Below are 16343 nucleotides of genomic sequence, written 5' to 3'. Positions count from 1 at the left end.
CAAAATGTTCTTGAAGTTCAGATGCGATAGCATTTTGTACCAAAGCAAATTTAGATGATATTAAGTACGAGATTCATTTGATGGATTCAGTAGCTAGAGGTGAGTTTCCTCACTATGTTTAGTGGGTCGAAGGCACCAATGCTGACCCATGGTTTGTTATGTTAGGACGCTAAACGTTAGCGTGACTCTTGTATATGTTATGTGCTTTTATGTTTATCGGGCGAGGCCTGATGACTATTTTGTATGGTATTTATCTTTTTGATTATTAAATGTGTTATGTGTTTATCTGTTATATGATTATATGCATACCGGGCGGGGGTCGATACCCGTACATGTTTGATGATATACTTTGTGGGATTTGGACGTACTCTCGGGTATGTATGAACTCAAACTGAGGGTTGCGTAGAATTTTTTTTTCAAAAAGAAATGTTTTATAAAAAGGTTTTCTGTTAAAAGAAAAGGGTGTGGTGCACGCTATCGACCGAGCTCAAGTAAGTGTTCCTGAAATACCCATACATGTTTGATAATATACTTTGAGTTATGAATCTATGAATCGCATGTTAGTTAGGGCTAAGATAGGAGAGATGTTTTTATATGCCTAATGAATGAGCTTGTAGACGTGCATGCTAGTACTGATCAGTTCGTGATAGGATGGCCTGATTAGGTTACACTTGATTCTGATTACTCAATGCTCATATGCTGCTTGCTTTGGGCTTTTTTGGAGTTATCACTAAGCGAATATGCTAAGTCACATATAGTGACAAGTAGATAATTTTAGAAGGTTAGGTTTTAACTCTATTGTGCAGCTCTTGTCTGAGTCCAACTGTTGTAGTGTGAGACCTTTCATTCAAAGAATTGTATGGGGTCAGTGATACGTAACTGTATTCATGAGCTAGTTAGAGGGTAATGGTAGGAGTTCCTTCTGCAGCTGATGACGGAGAGTGGTGTGGTGATTGCCCTAGAAAAACCTAGAAAGAGATTTATTGATGGGAGCCATGTCTTGTGGAGGATTATTTGTATGGATAAGGAGTAACTTGGAGGATTAAAAGCAGGCCTTGAGGAAAGTATAGATAGATGTGGAAGGTAGTATGGGCCTGTCCTACTGGAAGCAGAGAATCCGTACTCGAGTCAAGCAGAACTGCGATGAAACCAGAAAACTTGTAGAGTATGAGACGTCTCGATATATATTAATGCATATTCTGATGGTTTATATGGTCTACTTTTAGTATGGTGACTCTTCAAGGTAGACCGGTTAGTGGTCCTGGTGCTAGTGAGGGTTCAGTTTTAGGTTTTAGAGCCAGGCAGTTGGATTATCAGACGCGGGAATTCATTTCGTCTAAGATTAACCGAAGCATACTTGAGCATACTCATGTGATCTTTGGTACGATCTAGTAGGGTGTGATGGAGGTGTTAGAGGAGCACTTGGGTTCTTTTCGTTATGAGATGGTGGCTTTGACTGGGACACGCTCACTAACCTTCAGGGAGTTCCAAGAATATGGGCCTCCAGATTACTACGGGGAGAAGGACCCGATCGCGAGTAGGAATTGGTTAACGGATGTTGTTAATGCCTTTTGCATTAACAGTTGTCGCGATGGGGAAAAGTTCATACTTGCTTCCAGTCTTCTGAAAGATAGAGCTCAAGAATGGTTAGAGGAGGTTAGGTGCTCCGTTGGTGATAAGGTTTTTCATTCGTTGACATGGGATGATTTTACGGCTAGATTCCGAGCAGAGTTCGCACCAGTGATTAAGGTGTAGCAGCTGGTGAGGGAGTTCCAGGACCTTCGCCAAACTACTGAGACGGTGGCGGAGATCACCATGATGTTTCGTGAGAAGGCGTTTTTGGTTCTACAGTATGTGGCAGATGAGGAGATGAAGAAGGCGAGATACCATGAGATGTTGAGGAGTGATATTCGGTAGTTTGTGAGCCAAACCAGTTGTAGGACATTAGAGGATATGATTGCGAGAGCCAGAGAGAGGGAAATTGATCTTGAGATGGGGAGGGAGAGGAAGACAAATCAGGCTTAGGTTTCAGGGGTTCAGGTAAGGGGCCCAAGGTATTTGATTCCAGGTCAAGAGGCCAACAAAGTCGGAGCCGTTGTAGCAAGTGCGGCAAGACGCACTATGGGGCGTGCAGGTTGGGTGGTTATGGCTACTTCAAGTGCGGCCGGAAGGGTCGTATTAGCATGGATTATACTGAAAGTACTACTACCACCACCCCAATATATGATTTGATTTCCATCCATTGCAATTAGAGGGGCTAGAAGAGGGCCTATTGTCCAATTTTGGCAGCAGCGAGACCAGTGGTAGCACCCGCTCTAGCGACACTGAGGATCACGGATGGCCACCGGGGCAAGGCGGATACGTCTCTGGTGAAAAGCAGGGCTTTTCAGCTGACGAACGAGGAGGTTCGCACAACACCATATGTGGTGACGAGTATGTATCTTCTCCTCGTGAGCAGTATTTCTGCCTTGGTATTGCTTGATTCGGGGGCTACCCGACCTTTTGTATTGCTTGCACTTAGAAAGAGGTTTGTTGGAGCTCTGGGGGAACTAGATTTTCTTTTAGATGTCAAAATTACAGAGGATCGATTTGTCCGGGTATCGAGGGTTCATCAAGGTTGTGTTCTTCTGATGTTCAACGAGTAGTATCTGATTGATCTGGTTCCGGTTCCTTTGTGCGGGAGCAAGGTTATCGTAGGGATGGAGTGGTTAGGCCTTAATGGGGTGGTGATCAATTTTTAGAATCAGTTGGTGCATATCCAAACCCCAAGTGGGGGAGTATGGTGGAAGTTCAGGGAGAGAGAGCTCGGTGTGAGCCGATTCTATGTTCAGCAGCTTGGGTCAGACGTTATCTTCATTGGGGTTCTTCTGAATTTGTCGCCTATGTTATAGATACCCGAGATAAGGGTAAAATGATCCTGGATGATATGCCGATTGTAGGGGACTACCGGATGTGTTCCAGGGATTTGCCTGGGGTGCCTCCTGAGAGGCAGGTGGAGTTTAGGACTGACACCATATCGGTTAGTTCCTATAGAGATGTTGAAGTTGTCTAGATAGCTGCAGGTGCTGTTAGACAAGGGGTTCATTCGACTGAGCAGTTCGCCACAGGGAGCACCGATCTTGTTTGTGAAGAAGAAGGATGGGTTTCAACGGATGTGTATTGATTACTGGGAGTTGAATAAGCTAATGGTGATGAACCATTATCCACTCATGAGAATTGATGACTTTTTTGACCAGGTTCAAAGTGCGTCTTGGTTTTCCAAGATTGATCTCGTTCAGGTTACCATCAGATGAGGGTCAAAGAGGATAATGTGCAGAAGACGGCCTTTCGGACTTTTTATGGTCATTACGAGTTCATAGTGATGCCCTTTGGGCTCATTAATGCTCCAGCCGCGTTCATGGACCTCATGAACCGCATATGCAGGACGATGCTGGATCAGTCTTTGATTGTATTCATTGATGATATCCTGGTCTATTCTAAGACCCAGGAGCTACATGAGGAGCACTTGAGAGAGGTTTGAGAGACACTGAGTAGGGAGAGACTTTTTGCGAAGTTCTACAAAAGGTGCAACTTTTGGGGGACTTGTCAACCAGAATGGTATTGTGGTCGATCTGACCAAGGTCGAGGCCATGATGAGGTGAGAGGTTTCGAGGTCTTCATCTAACATTTAGAGTTTCCTTGGTTCAGCAGGTTACTATCAAAGATTCGTCCATGATTTCTCCAAGATAGCAGTTCCTCTGACTCAATTGACGAAGAAGACCGTCACTTTTAGTTGGGGGCCTGAGCAGTAGGCAACTTTTAAGACCATGAGACAGAGATTGTGTGAGGTGCTGATTTTGACCCTACCAAAGGGTGTTGAGGACTTCGTGGTTTGTTGTGATGTGTCGATCACGGGTTTGGGTGCAGTTATGATGCAGAGGGGTCGCATGATCGCTTATGCTTCGAGACAATTGAAGCCTCATGAGGTGAATTATCTGACACATGATTTACAGTTGGGGGCTATGGTTTTCGCCCTCAAGATTTGGCGACATTACCTATATGGGGTCCAATGTACTATTTACACGGATCACAAGAGCCTGGTGTATTTGATGGATCATTTGAATCTGAATATGAGGCAATATCGGTGGTTGGATGGAGTAAATGATTATGATTGTGAGATCCTTACAATCTGGGGAAGACCAATGCGGTTACCAATCCTCTCACCCGCAAGTCGGTTGAGGTTCCAATCAGGGATATTTGTTTGAGGATGACCGTGATTACTTTGTTTTTGGAGGGGATTCATGAGGCTCAGATCAAGCCTATGAAGCAAAAGCATCGAAAGAGTGAGTGCATAGTGGGTCAGGTCCCTTCCTTTTATTATGATAGTCGAGGGGTATTAACTCTTCATCGGAGAGTATGGATTCCATATTGGTGCAGTGTGCATCAGGTTCTGATGGAAAAGGTGCACAAATCGAGGTTCTCCATTCATCCCAGGGCGACGAAGATGTATAGAGATCTTCGTCCTGATTATGTATGTGGATAGGTGCTTAACTTGCAAGAAAGTCAAGGCCAAGCATCAACGACCTCACGATAAAATGCAGCCGTTAGATATTCCTGTTTCGAAATGGGTGGAGATTACCATGGATTTCATTACGAAGTTGCCTCAGACTGTGGATAGAGTGGGTTCGATCTGGTTCATCGTGGATCGATTGACCAAGAATGCGCATTTTTTCCTGATACATGAGAGTATCTCTGCGGTGAAGTTACATGAGGTATACATCAGGGAGGTCTTAGCACGGCATGGGGTGTCGGTTTCAGTGGTGTTAGACAGGGACGTCCAGTTCAATTCCAGATTGTGGAATAGATTCCATAACAATTTGGGTACTCGTCTCTATTTCAGCACGACATTCCATCCGCAGACTGATGGTCAGAGCGAGGAGACTATTCAGACCTTGGAGGATATGATTTGGGCGTTTGTTTTGGATTTCGGTGGGAGTTGGGATACATATCTTCCTTTAGCTTTTTCGTATAACAACAGCTAGTATGCCAACATCAATCGACCTCCTTTTAAGATGCTCTATGAGAGGAAATGCATGACCCCAATTTGTTGGGGTGAGATCAATTAGTGATTCATGGAGAGTACCAAGGTGGTACTCAAGACTACTGAGTTGATACAGTAGGTTCAAAGTAGACTCCAGACAGCTCAGAGTTGGTAGAAGAGTTATGTCGAGAAGCGCCGATCAGATTTAGAGTTTCAGGTTAGGGACATGGTTCTCCACAAGGTATCACCTTGGAAAGGTGTCATCCGATTCAAGTTTTGGTAAGTTTCTCTTTTATCCCTTAATGTAAATTTTTTTATCATTTTGGTCCCTAACTAGTATGAGGGGCGTACTCTATGAGTACACTTAGCATACTAGCCCATTTGATGATTGCGGGTTCCACCCACGTACGCAAGGTGTACGTGGTGTACGCATGGCGAACGTAGTGTAGGGTTAAACCCTAATTTTTAGGGTTTACACCCTATTTAAACCTCATTATAACACCTCTTGGACACTTATGATCAATCTCCATCTTCCTTTACCCTAAAAACGAAACCCTGAGTGCCTCATGTGAGTTTTGAGCTTGTAAGTGTGATATTGATGGTGTTTTAGTGAAAGATATAGAAGAATAACTCTTGGTGGTTGATTGAAGGGATAGCTTGAGCTTGTAGATCCAAGATTTCATTAACATTTGCAAGCCTTTTAATGTAAAAAGTTCTCACTTTGATGATTATTTGTGTTACATCTACACTATGGTGTTATTTGTGCATTTTTGAGTCTTTTGAGTTAAAGATGAGCTTTTCATATACTCCAGAAGCAATGGATGCAAGATTTTAGCTCCATTTAAGCACTATGTTCATAAAAATTCAAACTTTATGGAGGATTTTGGTCCATGCATGAATTAAGATCTTTATTAAGCTCATTTTTGAGCTTTGAGCCCCATTAAGCCATGCATGAGTGTAAAGATGCCAACTTTACATGATAAGTCACCCATAGGAACCAAATCTGGGAGTTTGGAAAAAGATCTTAACTTTGTAAGTATTTATGAGGAGGACTAGTGGTCAAGGACATTCGTTGGACATACGAGCGAAGTATGCCCCATATACTCAACAGGTGGGCTTTTAGGCTTGGAAATCCTCGGTATTAGGCTATAGTTTGGGTTTGTAAGTTTGGGTCTTGTTGGGCCGTTAGACTTTGTTTTGGACTTCAGATTAGTATGTTGGAATTCCTTGGATTTAGGCCCATGATGTGTTTTTGGACCCAATTTGGAAGATTGGGCCATAAATTGGGCTTTGGGTTGCCATTTAAGATTTGGGCCTTTTGATTAGTTGAGTTAGGCATTGGCTTTGGGCCAAGTTAGAAAAAAGGTAAAGTGGTCTTTTACACTGGTTATGGGCTAAGTAGCTTAGATTGTTGTTTATGGGTCGAAATCCAATTAATAATTGGATATTATTTTGATGATGATAGCGCGGGGATTTTCCGAACCAAAAGGCAGAGATTCATTTGAGCGATTCAAGAGCTAGAGGTGAGTTTCATCATTGTGTTTAGTGGGTCAAAGGCACAAATGCCGACTTATGGTTTGTTATGTTAGGATGCTAGATGTCTGGGTGACTCTTGCATGTAATATGTGCTTGTATGTTTACCGGGCGGGGCCCGATGACCATTGTTTACGGTATTTATCTTTGTGATTATTACATGTGTTATGTGTTTATTTGTTATATGATTATATGTATACTGTGCGGGGACCGGTGATTGAAAGATCTATGTGTCGGGCATGGCCCATTATGTGTTTATTATGTATGGTATGTGGTATTTTGGGGAACTCACTAAGCTTTGTGCTTACGGTTTTCAGTTTATGTTTTTAGGTTCTTCTGGTTCGAAGGGGAAGAGCCCGTGATGATTGTAGTGCACACACCACCTCATTCTGCATTTTATGATTACTTTGATGTTTTTGATGTATTTGATACACTTTGTTCCTCCATGGTTTTATGATGATGTTTGGATAATAGTTTTATTAATTTTAAAAATGAAAATTTTTAGTCTTAATTTTTGGGACGTTACAACATGTCAGACTTATACTGAAGGCTCGGGGGTAATCCAATCTTTCTAGATGTGGACCTAATATATGTTGTTATGTGTGTGTGTGTGTTGGTACTTTGAGAGAACTCACTAAGCTTCGACTTATAGTTTTACTTTATCATTTCAGGTACTTCAGATGATCGTGGAAAGACAAAGACTTGATTGTACACAACTTCCTGTTTACGACACTAGGTCTTGGGAAAACTCTGAATTAAAATAATACTTTTGAAACAATGACTATTTTTGTAAAAAATTGTAATGAATGGTTGATTTTGAAAATTTTAAATTATTGTGATTTTTTAGGGTTACACATTTTGGTGAGAACGACGAGTGTGAAGAACGATGAGAGAGAGAGGGAGAGAGAGAAAGGTGAGTGGGGTGGGGGATAATTTTTTTTATTTTTTTTTATTTTTTAATTAAAATAGTATTAAAATAATTATAAGAAATCCAAAAAAAAAATTGGCATAATCGTCGTTTCAATATTTTTTGGATCAAAATCACGGAAATGTTTTGATTTTGGACCTTCCACGCAAGATGGAAATTTTTTAGACCTTATCCAAAAAATTTTAAATATCATATGGACCAATGTTGCAGTTTTGCCTTAAAAAGACTTGTCAAATGCAAGAGTTTTTTTCTTATAAAAATTAAAAATTGAGGTTTTTTCAAAATAATAATAATAATAATAACAACAAACATGTTTTTCTTGAAAAAAAAATATAATACTTAAAGGGGATTTTCAGAGAAAATGAAAAAGTACATGTTTTTTTAAAAAAACTAATCATGATCTTTTATTTTATCAACTGTTTACTTAAAGCATCTCCAAATATGTCTTTCTTTTTATAAATTATTATTATTCATTTTTTTAGATAAATACTTCTTGCAATTTTAGTCTTCAACTTATTTGTTTTTTCTATTGACTATTCAATATTTATTGATTAGTCACGTATTTATATCTTTTGTTATTTATCATCTTTATATTTTAGTTATATTTCATTTTATCCATTTAAGTATATTTTAGTTTTAAAGATTTTTTACTTTTATACTAAATAATTATTTCTATTGAATATTTAATGGCATTTCATTTATAAAATATAAAATTATAATGATTATATAATTTTTTTCAATCTTTTTATGAATATTTCGTAATAGTTTTTTCGTATCATTTTTTTAACGGTATTTTGTATTATATTTCTTTTGAAACAACGTATTGTAATATTTTTAATAAATTAAAATATGATGTATGTTTAAAAACAAATTATTAAATAAATGGTTTTATAAAACATTTTAAATAGGTATGGGTAAATTAATTAACTTAAATAATAATAATAATAATAATAATAATAATAATAATAATAATACGATGAGATTAACCATTGAAAATGTTATTTAATTAGAGGTTAAAGTTTATAAAATGATGATGTGAGAATAATTTTAAGTTTTAATATAGTTTAACCGTTACAGAAGTTCTTAAAATATATTCTCATATTGTTTTATTTTGTAATCTTGATTTTGATAAACACAGACAAAAAATATATCGTTTAATTACATCAAATTCAGCCAAAAATATCTCAAGAATTGTTTAACGACTAAAACATAAAAAAATATATAAACTTGTGATATTAAAAAGAAAAAAACCAGAAACAGATTAATAAGGGATATTGGGGGAACGGGGCATAGGGTTAGGACACGCAGGCGGAGAGTTGGTAGGTGGTCGTTGGGGAAGTGTGGGGTTGGGAGGTTGTTTGGTTATGTCTTGTTTTTAAACTCAAAAACAAACTTAAGTTTATAGATTTACAATGATGTCCCTGAACTTCAACATAATTTTCATTTGAAGTTTTTAAATGAAATCAAATTCAAAGAACCCTGGTTACTTATCTTTTCTTGACCCGTCTTAATCAGAGTTTATGAAAGACATCAATTGAAAACATGGATGACCTACACTTCCAAAGTCATTCCAATCGTTTTAGTTCGGGACGTGATAAAAAACCACAGCAAATCATCGGAACAAACCAAATTATGTTTGATTTATTTGGTACGGGTTATTTGGTTATTCGGTTAACTCGGTTTGGTTAACCGAATAAGGATACATTATTTGGTTTTGGCTTTTGTTAAATTTTTATGATTTTGGTTAACTTGGAAAAAAAATAAGTTATTTAATTAATATATATTCATGTAGTTTCTATCTATAAATTAACATTTTATATTTAAATTTATAGACAATTACTACACAACATTTCCACAACATATTATTTAATTATTAATAATTATAATAGATAAAATATGGATCGAATCATGGCCCGGATACACTTGTCCCTTCTTTCTCCGTCTAGATGCCCAGAGAGGATGAAACAAAAAAGGTTGAGATTCGCCGTTCATTGTCTCGGTTCGGCTCAGGTCTGACGTCAGGGTTGGGAGAGATCGGAAATAAGCTGCCGTAGGCTTGGATGGAGCTATTTATGGTGAAGAGGGAGCTAATAAGATCTTCCCCAGGGTAATTTCACTAAGACTACCCTACTCCCTTGACTAATATGGTTCAGGTGGAATAGTCGGACGTCCGGTATTTGACGAAGATCTTTCTATCAATAGATAGGAATGAGTGTCCGATATAGGGGATAGAATCCATCTGCTCTTTCTCTCTCCATTTTTCTTCCCCTCTAACGCGGGTCGGACGGCGGCGGGCGCGGGAGGAAGAAAGCTAAGAGAAGACGCTCTTCTCTTCGGTCCTCTTTTTTCAGTGCAGGAAAGCGTTCTCTTTTTGTCATCCCTGTTGCTTTCCTTTCCAGATTTTTTGTTGAACGCATGGCGTAGCTAGGACACTACGGTCGGGCTATCGAACACGGGGTCAGAAGTGAATTACGAGTCGGACAGAGCCCTTTCATGAGTCGGGGAGGGCTAAGCACAATTCTTTGAATCAAACGTTGAATGAAATAGATTCTTTTTTTGATATCAAAATTGAAATCGGATAGGATAGATGGATGGATCTATCTTTCTATTTATATATATTATGTTTATATATTGTATTAAAAAAAACTAATTAGCCAAATGTCAATTACCATTCAATCATTTCATTACTTTATATATAACTAAAGCTATATTAATTTATATCCACAACTTGTGTGGTTATATCAATACTTCAAAACAAAGTATCATAAAAGACATAAATATTGAATATAATATATTATGTATTAGTGCATATTTTTATTTAGTTGAAGTTTACTAAGTTTTTTCTTTTATTTTAATATTTATTGTTACATATGAAATTTTATTCAGTTTAACCGGTAAACCGAATCGAATAAACTGTAACCGGATAAACCAAAACTCATAAAAGCGAACATTATTTGGTTTGATTATTGTTAGTTTTAAGATATAAAAAAAATCAATAAAACCAAACAGATTAAACCGAAAAAGCCGATTGAATAATGCCCATACTTTTACTTATAACAATAATAACGACACTAAAAGATACATAAATAATTTTAAAATGATTCTAAGAATCAGGGCTAATGATTTGAAGTTTTCTTACGTTTAACCAAGCACTTTTCATTTAATTGTGGAGGCTTTTTGTGAACCATTCTATGTAGGGTAAGATTGTGAAGGCTACATAGTAGAGGTGGCAATCGAGTTGTGTTGTGTCGGGTTTGTGTCATGTCGAATGCTAAACTGGTTGAAAGTGCTTGACCCTAACCCGACACGTTTAATTAACGTGTCATGTCGTGTCAACCCATTTATTTTCATGTCGGGTTTCATGTTAGGGGTATACATTTGATGTGATATCGGACCTCCGGTTGGCACTTGAAATGAATTAGTTGAGTAAGCTTTGGTGGACATCTGTAATCACAATAATAGGAAAGAAGATCGTCAGTCGTTCTCTGGGAGGAGGTCCCGAAAAACGCTCTGATGATCAAGTTAGTGTCTGGTGTAGATGAGTGTATGAATGCAGCGTAAGGCTTAGAGTGTAGGATTCGATTCCTTTTAGAGTTGGAGGCATGTGAGATTTTATAGTGAGGACCTGGGCATGAGTCTCGCTCGTAGAGATATGAGTGTCAGGCCCCGATCGGGATAGAGGTGTTGATTGGTAGATCCTACTTTTAACCCCTGTCTTGGTTGCGATTGGCTTATCCATGGTAGTGGTGTGTGCACCTTCACTACAGTTAGCAAGTGTCGATTTATCTTCTGTTAACTTTCCTGCGCATGTTCTAGGATGGCAATCGAACACCGGGGTAGTCTAATGCACGCCAGAAGCTAAATGAGGCGGCCAAGACGGCCGACTGGCTGGCTATGCGGGTAGTGCCTTTGGTGTTTGAAAGACACATTAGAAAGTCTCCCTAGTCTTATATGTTGGGGTGTAGACTTGCTTAGTTGCAACGGATGGGACTAGCCTAGAATGTGGTGTCCCGTTATTTTTGGTTCCTGACTTTTTTCTTGAACATTGTAACAGTTTCTTTGGTCGTGATGTGGGCTACCATAATTAGGGTTTTCGAATTCTTGTTTGGCGTTACTCTTTATAAATTCTTCCCCTTTAGTTTTTTCTCATATATTTTGGTTGTTCTTTATCTCGATTCTTCTTTAATTGTAACATCCCGGAATAGCAAGAGTAAAGTTGAAGGCCTAAAAGAGTAAAATGGGAAGGAGCGACTCGGCGAGTCCACGAGTAGACTCGGCAAGTAGGGTCGCGACTCTAGTCGCATGTTAAGTGACCAACTCGGCGAGTAGCATGGGTGGACTCGGCGAGTTGGTGCTGAGTGGAGAAAACCCTAAATCCGGAGGTTGAGCCCTATATAAAGAACATTATGTCTCTTCCCCAGCCTCCTTATCATCCCTTGAGTTCCAAAAGCCCTAATTTCGTGAGGAAACCCCATTGTTGAGTGAATTAGAGCTTGGAGAAGGATATTTGGTGCTCTAAGCTTGAAGATTGGAGGCTTGTATCAAGAAGCTTGGGGGAAACAGCAATCTACAGTTGGTTGGGCTCATTCCAAGGGTAAGGAACCATTTCCTTAAGCTATTTTCTTCATGGGTTCATGTGAGGTGCTTGGTATGGCATCTAAAGTGAGATAGAAGCTTGGATCTGAGGATGCTACTTCAGATCTAAGCTTGTGATGGTCCTATATGTCATAAAGTCCCTGTTGATGAGTGTTTGAAGGAGCTATTTTGTCCCAAACCCTAGCCCTAGAGTGTAAAGTGCCTAGATCTCCTTGGATTCACGTAAAGTTTGCCACTTTATGTGATGGATGGCCTTAGGAAGGGTAGATCTATGGTTTGGATCATTTGCATGGCTTGGAAAGCCTCTGTATGGATTCAGACCCGGTGGTACTCGACGAGTCACATGGGTGGACTCGACGAGTTGCTTGAAGATAGGCTGGGACTCGACGAGTTGGAAGAACAACTCGGCGAGTTAGATGAAGATGGCCTGGAACTCGACGAGTTGGAAGAACAACTCGGCGAGTAGGTTGAAGATAGCCTTAGACTCGATGAGTCTGTTCTTGGACTCGGCGAGTCTTGTCGAAGAGTCCCCAATCTTTTCTGGTTGAGCCGTGAATCGGTGAGTCAAGGGATGACTCGGTGAGTTGTGTGTGAGTGGACTCAGAGTTGTTGAACTCGGCGAGTCTCGGGGTGACTCGGCGAGTTGAGTCGTGTATTAGAGAATTTCTGAGCATGGGGACTCGGCGAGTCATCGGGTTGACTCGGCGAGTAGAGTCAATCAGGGGTTGATTTTGAACAAGGGTTGACCAGTGGTTTCCAGGGGCATTTTGGTAATTGTTGGATATTGTTTTGAGTTCAGTGCCTTGGTGGTTGTCCAGTGGTGGAGATCATATCAGTGATCGGAGCAGCTTGGGTTATCTGTTCAGTCGGCAGTTTCGAGGTGAGTTATCCTCACTATATCAACAGGGTCTAAGGCACCAAGGCCGTCCGTTTATCGGATTGATATCCGGGTATTGTTGTTATACTATTGCTTTGATATGTTTGCATCCTGGTAGCTAGGATGGTATATGTTAGATACCTGGGTAAGGTCGGTTCCCTGATAGGTAGGGTGATGCTATGCTAGTGACCGGTTAGGTCGGTATCCTGGTTAGGATGATGATATGTTATGTGATCTATTTGATCGGCTTGTTGACTATGAATGCTTATATGATTGTATGTTTATGTGCACATGGTTGTTTGGACTAGTGTTGGGTTGAGGCGGATCCTGCTTTGTGTTGTAGGCCAAGATACCCATGGCGGATCGGTTGTCCCGAAGGCCCAGCGAGCGGTCCGGATAGGCTGTAGGCCCCAAGAGGGCGGACCAGACGTGCCGACGCTCGGAGAGTGGGCCAGACCGATTGAAGGCCCGGTGCGGGCGGACCAGTCATACTGTAGACTCAGAGAGTGGACCAGGTGGATTGAAGGCCTAGTGCAGGCAGACCAATCACACTGCAGACTCGATGTATATGGCTAGATTTAGAGAGTGGAGCAGGTGGATTGAAGGTCCGGTGCGGGCGGACCAATCACACTGCAGAATCAAGGTATATGGCTAGACTCAGAGGGTGGACCAGGTGAACTGTTGGCCGGTGCGGCGGACCAGTCACACAGTAGACCCGAAGTGCATGGCTGTTCTGTGATCGGATATGTTATGGCATGTTATGCGTGTATGGTATATGTGGTTGGTATTTTGGGGATATCTCACTAAGCTTTCGGGCTTACAGTTGTGGTTTTATGTTTTTCAGGTTCTTCAGGAGACCGTGGCAAGGCGAAGGCGTGATCGTACCGCTCCTCGTGTTTATGTTGTGAAAAGATTCTGGGAATACTTAAAATAAATCGTATTGAAAACCTTTTTGTAATAACTTTAGTGGAATCGGGTTGTTTTCGAAAATTTTAAATTGGTTGGAATTTTTAGAGTGTTACAAGTTGGTATCAGAGCCTTGGTTTGAGTGAATTGGAGGAACACTCATGTGACTCCAGTCTCAAATCGAGGAGAGTTTTCAAAAGAGAATTTAAAATGGTTTTCAAAATGAGTAAAGGAGGACGCGGAGGTACGATCAGCCAGAGCCAGTAAGTAACCCCAAAATACCATACATGATGTTTGTTTTTGAGCCTTGATAGAACAGCATGCTTGTGCTAGGCTAGGGATCTTCAGGATTTCATGATAATCTTGCCTGATTTGTGATGCCTGTAGCCTAGGGTTTCCTTGTGAGAGATTTCCAGTGTTCCTCTCGTAGTGAGGGTTGAGCATTGTTATGCATGTTTTCACCAGGGTGTTGTGGTAGTACTACATACAAATATGGGTAGGTGTGGAAGGTAGTATGGGCCCGTACTACTGAAAGCACAGGACCCATACGCGTATCAGGGAAACCATGACCTCTAGGGTTGGGTTGAGAGAGTTGGTTCTCGGATTAGTGGGAAGTGTCTGAGATTTTGTGGTGTTTTCAGTATGGAGATTCCGAGACATGCTGGGAGTGGATCCGGATCAGGATCGGGAGCAGGAGAGGGAGTTCCGGGCGGGTCAGTACCGCCCGAGGTTATTGGTCAGATGAGCACGTGCGAGCTGGATGCGAGGATTCGTGAGATCCTGCATGATGAGGTTGCTGCGTTGTTCTGGGCCGAGTTGCCGGAACTGTTTAGGTCGATCAAGACCGCCATGGTTGAGTATTTTGATGAGCGTTATGCAGCTCTCACAGAGACGGCTGCCACGGCGGCTACAACGGCTGTAGCAGCGGCAGGGGGAGGAGCTGGTCGGGGTTTTTAGTATCGGGACTTCGATAATACGAAGCCTCCCACCTTCGATGGAGTTTAGGACCCGATTGTTTCTATGAGGTGGTTATCGGAAGTGGAGGGGTGTTTCTTCACGTGTTCATGCCCTGCTGAGCAGAGGGTGAGGTGTGCTTTGAACCTGTTGAGGCTCGGGGCAAAGGATTGGTGGAGATTGACCACGGGGTCATATTTGGATCTGCAGAGGGCTGCGGTTTCATGGGATCAGTTCAGAGAGATGTTCAACACTCGTTATGTTCCGCGAGTTGAGAGGGAGAGATTGGCTCAGGAGTTCCTTGAGCTGAAGCAAGATTCGGAGTCAGTGACTGAGATCACCAGGATGTTCACTGAGAGGGCGATGTTCTGCCCAGAGTTCGCTTCGGAGCAGGCTCAGATGTCTCGATATCTGAGCATGCTCAAGAGGGATATCAGACAGTTTGTGTCTACGCAGAGGTGCGAGACCTTGTTGGAGTTGCAGGAGGCCGCCAGGCGGCGTGAGTTAGAGATTGAGTTGCAGTTGCGTGAGCTGAGGCAGGCTCCGGTGCAGTCGCAGCCGGCTCCAAAACGGTCCAAGACCGTTGATGCTAGAGTCAGAGATCTGAGCAGCCACACTTGTGGGGAGTGTGGGAGGGGTCACACTGGAGTTTGTAGGTCTGGTGGTGTATGCCGCAAGTGCGGAAAGGAGGGGCACTATGCGAGGGATTGTCGGCAGTCAGCGCCGGTTCGGGATTTGAGGATTTGTTATCATTGTCATCAGGTTGGACATTTGAGGGTCAACTGTCCACAGCTCGCTGCAGGACCGGTGCAGGCTCCAACACCGGCCACTTTGAGGATTACGGGTGGAGGTCAGGGTGGAGCGGAGCCCTCAAGGGCTCAGGGTCGTGCTTTTCAGCTTACAGCAGAGGAGGTCAGAGCAGTGCCGAATGCAGCTTCGGGTATGTTTCTTCCTTGATGTCTTGTTATCTTGTGATTATTATGGTGTATTGTTTATGTGCTAGTATCTTTGTGTGGTTCTCGGTGTGGTATTCGTTGTTCTTTGAGGGTTATTGCATGGCTATGGGTTTAGTTTTGGGAGTTTCATGGTTATCATTTATGGGGGGTTGTTAGTGGAAACCTGGCATTGGTCTGAAGGCCGGGTAGCATCTGCTTTCTGAGGAGTGGTTAGCTGCAGATTGAGTTCTTTCGGGCGGGATAATCAGTGTTGATATGGGATTTTGTTAAGGTTGTTTATGCTTGTAGGAAGCAATCTGTGTGTAAGTGTTGGTTTTGTGCAGGGTTGTTTTGGGTGGTCGGTAATGGCGACCGGTGTTTGATAGTCAGTGCTATAAGTGGGGGAGAATTGGAAAATTCTCCAGAAGATCAATGAGCATGTGAGGTTGCTTAGCTGTTTAGGATTCAACAGTGTTCTATCAGCCCAGAGTGTAGGCTGGTAGGAGCAAGTGTCGGGCATGTGGGGCGGGATACAGACCTAGAGCATTTGATTATGGAGGGCCTGGGATCAGGCCGGGATCGATTATGTGTAAT

The 16343-nt window shown here is 41.6% G+C and overlaps 1 protein-coding gene across 1 annotated transcript in view; it reads left to right on the top strand.

The window, feature by feature from the left end:
• The first annotated feature begins 1401 nt into the window (after positions 1 to 1401).
• The window catches only part of LOC128129216 (zinc finger BED domain-containing protein RICESLEEPER 2-like), a 66024-nt gene continuing 51082 nt past the window's right edge, over positions 1402 to 16343 (top strand). The window contains exon 1 of the mRNA XM_052767859.1: positions 1402 to 1680. Coding sequence (XP_052623819.1) covers positions 1402 to 1680 — 279 coding nt within the window. The remainder of the gene's footprint in view (positions 1681 to 16343) is intronic.

Source organism: Lactuca sativa, chromosome 9, assembly GCF_002870075.4.
Source record: "Lactuca sativa cultivar Salinas chromosome 9, Lsat_Salinas_v11, whole genome shotgun sequence".
Classification (NCBI taxonomy): Eukaryota; Viridiplantae; Streptophyta; class Magnoliopsida; order Asterales; family Asteraceae; genus Lactuca; species Lactuca sativa.
Note: the sequence above shows the minus strand (reverse complement) of the source record. Positions and strands in the feature narration are given on the sequence as shown.